Source organism: Microcebus murinus, chromosome 21 (genome assembly GCF_040939455.1).
Source record: "Microcebus murinus isolate Inina chromosome 21, M.murinus_Inina_mat1.0, whole genome shotgun sequence".
NCBI classification, from domain to species: domain Eukaryota; kingdom Metazoa; phylum Chordata; class Mammalia; order Primates; family Cheirogaleidae; genus Microcebus; species Microcebus murinus.
The window spans coordinates 17251358-17257357 of record NC_134124.1 but is presented as its reverse complement, the minus strand read 5'-3'; the positions used below and the strand labels follow the sequence as shown (position 1 = coordinate 17257357).

Sequence of the window (6000 nt, the reverse complement as noted above, 5' to 3'; positions counted from 1 at the left end):
CTGCATGAAACACACAATCTGGCATTAGCTTTATAAAACCTTTTCTGTGTTATCTCCCATGTTTTCTTATGTATAGGTTCTAATGTCAAAAAAACAGATCATGACTAATTCAAGAACAAGGGCTGAGTCTTCTTCCCTTGAACTTCCACTATGCTTTGCCCGTAGGGCGACCAACTATCTTGGTGTGTCTGGGACCGAGGAGTTTCCTGAGACTTGGGACTTTCAATGCTAAAAGTGGGAAAATCCTAGGCAAACCAGGATAAGTTGATCACCCTACTTGCCTAAGAAATGGTCACATAGTAGGACCTGCTTGTTGGCCTAACTGTGATAGGCATTACTTCCATTTACCATTTCTTTTTTTTTTTTTTTTTTTTGTCAAAAGGCTCCACAGTTGTATATTTACCATTTCTGATTCTCTTCTTCTTCTAGATACACATTGTGCTTCCCCATCCCTTTGAAGTTGGGCATCACTGTGCTTGGATATTAAGGTTGCGTTGGGGTTTTTGCTTGTTTCTTTGTTTAAAATCACAAACATTGTTTCAATAAACATTGTTAATCTAAGTAGACACTCTTTCCTCAGTACCTGTTGAGCACATCCCACATCAGGGGTTCCCAGGCTTTCCTCTGGGTCAGAAATGCCCGGAGTGCTTATGAAGCTATGGACTCCTGAACCTCATCCCAGAGTTTAGGATTTGTAGGTCTGGGGTTGGGCCTGAGAATTTGCATTTCTAACAAAGTTCCCTGGTGGTAACTGAAGCTGCTCATTTGGGAATCACACCTCAGTGAACCACTGTCCTATATTATTCTTGCTTTTAAGAACCTAACATCAACTGTTTCCTTAGTTTCCTTTCTTTTTTTTTTTTTTAGGGGGGGCCAAACCACGTGGCTTTATTATACACTCGTGGACGAGGTTCTGGGGCCCCAAGAGCAGGGGCCCCGGAAGTCGCCCCTTAGTTTCCTTTCTAAGTACTTTCTGCAGTTTGTTTTATATTCCATGGAGGGGGGATTTCTTTCACAGTCTTTCTCCATTCATGACTCTTAAGTCCTTTTCATCAACACACTTTTTAAGGAGTTTTGGGGCCTGGCTCTCATTTTCTAATATGCTATGCACACAGCTACACATGCACACTGATTTTCAAAATTAGGAATCTTTTTCCTGCCTTGCCACTCCCAGAAACCTCAGCTAATAACAAAGTGAGGATAAATAAAAGTTCCTTTTCCTAGACATTGACACTTTATGTCCCTTATTCCCACTGCATCTGGCCTGCCTCACAAGGTTGTGGTGATGGATGGCATCTATCCAAGATGGATAGAATCGAATATTACAGATGCTGGTGACCTAGAAAAAAGCTATCGACCCAGAAGTGGAGAGGCATTACAACTAAACTTAGTATTACTAGTTATTTGTAGGCAACTGGTTCCAAGCTCAGGTTCTGGAGCTAGAACTGGACTCTATCTGGGCTCCGATACTTACGAGCTATGTGACTTAAGGCAAATCACTTCGCATCTCTGAGCCTCACCAGTATAATGGAGGAAATATTACCTTGTTGCACGGATATGGCAAGAAACTGAAACAAAATATGTAAAAAAACAGCTGGAGCAGAAACAACCCTCAACAAATGGTAGCTGCTGTGTTGACCAAATAATCGTTTTAATCTTTTTTTTTTTTCCCCTCGCCTTTTCTCAGCTGAGGGCTCCGAAAAGCATCTGTTGCGTCTACAGGTTTTTCTGCCATGGCCTGAGGTTCCTATTATTTGGTCACCTGCCTCTGGCGGCGGCGCCGCGAACCCAGCGGGCTTCGCAGAGGCCCTGCTCTTCGGGTATTTACGGCGCCCGGCCGCCCCGGCTCAGGCTCGAGTCCGCGCTTCCAGGTTCAGTTTCAGGGTCTCGCCGGCAGCCCCGGCCGGCAGGCGCGGAGCGGGCAGCGCGGCCCGGACCGCGGCGTCCTCTGGGGGCCCCGGAGTTGGGAGGCGGCGTCCGGGAGCCCCGGGAGGAGGATGGGCTGCGGACGCAGCAGGCTGAGCTGCTGCAAACGCCCCAAAAAGGTAAAGGGCGCCGGCGGAGAAGTTTGCTCCCAGAGAGGGGAGGAGGGTGCGGAATCGCTCCGCCGCGGGGGACTCTCGGCGTCCCGAGCGCCCTCTGGTCGGCCCGGGGACCCAGCGGAGAACAGCCGAGGCCGGCGCGGAGACGGAGGAGGTTCTGCCGGGAGGCGCTCTACCCCGGCCCTGGCTGAGCCCTAGGCAGCCGAGTTTACAAACAGGGCCCCGGGCCAGGAAGGGCAGCTGATTCCCGCTGCCTGGGGTGGGGACCTGTCTCGCGTCTACGGCAGGTGCCCTCTGCCTTCAGTCTGGGGCGGCTCGCTGTGTGGTCGTGGACAAGTGACTTGACCTCTCTGGGCCTTCAGCTTTCCCACGGGTTCGGAAGCAGACCATCTCTAGGGCGACCACTCGCAGAGCGCTCCGCACGCTTGCAGCTTCGGCATCCCGGGAACCTGTTAGAAAGGCAGACTCTCAGGCGCTGCCTAGACCTGCTAGGACGTAAGCTGCCGGTTAACAGGATGCCCAGCTGATTGCTATACACTTTAAAGTTTGAGAGCGCGGTCTACGGCCTCTTCCAGGCCCGGAGCTGGTGTACGTGGGGTGGCTGGGAGGGGCCAGAGAGGGAGATCTACTGCCTTCTGCCCTTTCCTCCCTTCCTGTCCCTCCCCCAAGGGGCCCCGGAGCTGGGTTAGGGCCCAGGGGACTCTGCTCAGGTTTCTTGCAGTGGGACCGGCCACCCGTTGGGGTCTGACAAGCCCAGGTCAGACCTGGAGCCAGGACAGCCTCCTCGGAGACAGCGGCAGGCACAGACTGGGGGAGGCAGGGACCCCCAAGTTCTGGCCATTTTCCCCACTACCGCCTGCCCCAGGCTGGGTGGGACTAGATGGTCCTAGAAATTTTATGGTCCCACCTGAGACCCTGAGAGCCGCCACATTGTGACAATATTTAATAGTTTTGCAGTGAACTTTAGCCCTTTCTCTCTCCCTCTGCCTGCTCTGGCTTTGCTTGTGCCCTGAGTCTGAGTTTTTCTGTGTAGTGGGAGTCCAGCATGGTCCCCAACCTGGGTGATTCTAGTCCAGTCCCTGCTCTGCGTGAAGTGCAGAGGATGAACCTTGGCCTGAAGTGCAGACCTCCTTGCTTCTCCTCTATTCCCAGTTCAAAAAACTCACCAAGCTCTGACCTAGAAACCCTTCTGTGTGTCCTGGTCCCAGCAGGGAAACTGAGGCTTGACTCTGTCAGTGGAAGGCATGGGCTGCCTGGCAGGGATGGTGGGACAGAGAGACCTGGGCGTGGCTTGAGACTGGCAACTGAGCTGGTGGTAGGTGGACATCGGTCCTGCGTGTGAGTCCTGGCTGTGCCACCACCACGCTGCCTGACCCCAAGCAAGCCCTTGGGGTCTGCATCTCACTCAGTTCCCTCCCTATGTGGGGGTGGGGGTGAGCAGGATGATGTCTGAGGGTCTGAGAGTCTGTATTCTCTGCGCCTGTGTCACCCTTGCAGTCAGTCTGCAAAGCGGGCCATTTACCCAGAGGGGGAGGACACAGGGAGGAGCCTGCTCCAGGCCCGATCCTTCCACAGGGTGGAAGTGGCCGCAGTAGGCATGGCTTCCCTTGCCTCCTCTTGCTTCTGAGAGCCTCCCCAGCTGTCCCTGTCTGTCCCTGGCACAGCCTGAACCGGACCCCTCTGGCCCAAGCTGTGAAGGGCAAGTAAAGTTGGCACAGACTGAGTTGGAAAGGGCCTTGGGTACCACCTGGGCTGACCGCCCAATGCACAGATGGGAAGTTAAGGCCTAGAGGAGGGGAGGGGCTTGACTGCAGTCACAGAGCAATGCAGAGCAGAACCCAGGCGTCCAGCCCCCTAGCCCAGTGTCCCTTGTCTCCACCACTTCCCCTGTGCTTCCAGTGGCTTCTTTATTTTTTTTAACATGTATGTTAATTTTATTATTTTCCTTCTTTTTTTTTTTTCTAAGAGCCTCACTCTGTTGCCCAGGCTACAGTACCATGGCATCATCTTAGCTCACTGCAACCTCAAACTCCTGGGCTCAAACGATCCTCCTGCCTCGGCCTCCCAGAGTGCTAGGATTACAGGCGTGAGCCCAGCCCTCCAGTGGCTTCTTGATGACTGTAGACAAAGCCCTTTGGCATAAAAGCCTTCTACCCTTGTTGCCTAAGACAGCCTGGCTTGTGGTCTCTGCCCCAGCAATGCCAGGCCCTTGCCCCCATGCCATGCAGCAGGATTTATGGGCCGGTTTTATTTAAAGTTCATGCCTGTTCCCATCCTTCTAGGCTGTGCTCCTGGCCAGTTTCTCATTCAGGTGCCAAACCCTGGAAGGCCTGATCTCCCAAGTCCATCCTCAGCTGGCTGTCAGCCCCTTGGGGGAGGGGACGCTCCAAGGATGGGATGGACAAAAATGAGCTCAGACTACAGCAGGGTCAGGTCACTATGATAATGACTCACCCTGAGTTGCAGTTTGCGGAGCACTTTCAAATCCTGCCCATCCACACAAAAGCCCTGGAAAGTAGCCTGAGCTGTGGAATCTTCCCCACTTTACAGGTGAGGAAACTGACGCTCAGTGAGGAGCAATGTGTCCAAGGTCATATAGCCAGTTGGTGGCAAAGCTGTGCAATTGCACCGGCTTTCTGCACTGCCCATCTAGCGCTCATTGCCTTGCGCAGAGCACAGAGCAGGGGCTGAGCGAATATTTGAGTGAGTGAATGGGGGCCAAATAAGAACCATGCTAGGGGTTAGCCCGGGGTGCAGCAGGAGCATCTCGTCCCGCCTTGAGAGGTTCAGGAAAGGGTCTTGGATGGGGAGTGGTTTGGAAGGTTCCGTAGGAGTTACCCATTCAAGGCCGAGAGGATGGCCCGAGCAGAGGCTGGGCCATTGAAGGCACGGTGTGAAAGGGTTCTTTGTGGGGAGTGGCAGTGGCAGGCAGCAAGGATTGACGCTGGCACTTTTGACGAGGACTACCCTAGCGAGGGACAGGGGTTTGACCACAGGACTTCTCAAGGTCCCTCTAGATTCAAGGATCTGAGGGTTACTGAGTTCTGTGGCCTCGGAAGTGGCTTGGCTTCTCCATGCCTCAGTTTCCTCATCTATATTATAGGTGTGATGCTAGCTCCTGTGTCACAGGGCTGTTCTGGAGATTAGATGAAAGCGTGCATGTCATAGAGTCCCCGAAACCCTGACTGGCAGGTGGGTGCCATTGAAAGAGAGAATGAGGCGCAGACTTGAAGCTGTCCTTTAAGGACATCACGGCCTGCGTTGTACCCAAGGAAAGCACACAGGGATCTGGGAGGTGAAGGACACTGAAGTCCTTGGAAGAATGAGGTGGGCGGGGGCGGGGAGGGAATGTAGCCTAGTGTCTGGCCGCTGCCTTGGAACCTCTGAAGTGTTGTCAGCGGGCATGGGAAGCAGTTCTCTGTTGCTCCGGAAGGCAGAACTGTGACCAGTGGGGGAAGCTAAAGGGAGCCAGATTTCTATTCTTCATGAGGAAGAAGTGGCCAAAAAAGACCTTAGAGGGTAGTGAGTTCCCCATCAATGGAGGAGTTCAAGCAGAGGTCAGATGGCATTTCGGCAAGAATATAAGAGGGGATGCAAGCCTCGGACTAGCAAAATATTTAGGATTCCACTTAAGAAACCCAATTATTCTGATCATTGTGTTTTGAGGCAAAACTTCGAAATTTGGAAAAGTACAAAGAAATTTAAAAATCACCTTTAATCCCATTAACAGATAGCCACTGTGTAGATTCTTCCTATTATTTTTTCCTGCATATCTAATATACGTGAGTGTGACTGTTATATTTTATATGGCTATAGTCCAGTTACTTGATATTCTGGTGGGGGCATTTTCCCATGTTGAATAGTCCAAGGAAACACAGGTTTTAGGTGGCCACCCAACGTCCTGTAGTTCCTTTGACCCGTTTGGATGCGTGCGTGTTTGGCGGTCTGCACGCCTGCC

At 52.5% G+C, this 6000-nt stretch overlaps 1 protein-coding gene across 1 annotated transcript in view; it reads left to right on the top strand.

The window, feature by feature from the left end:
- The first annotated feature begins 1847 nt into the window (after positions 1-1847).
- The window catches only part of CCDC69 (coiled-coil domain containing 69), a 31353-nt gene continuing 27200 nt past the window's right edge, over positions 1848-6000 (top strand). Inside the window, exon 1 of the mRNA XM_012740877.3 lies at positions 1848-2045. Coding sequence (XP_012596331.2) covers positions 1998-2045 — 48 coding nt within the window. The 5' untranslated portion in view covers positions 1848-1997. The remainder of the gene's footprint in view (positions 2046-6000) is intronic.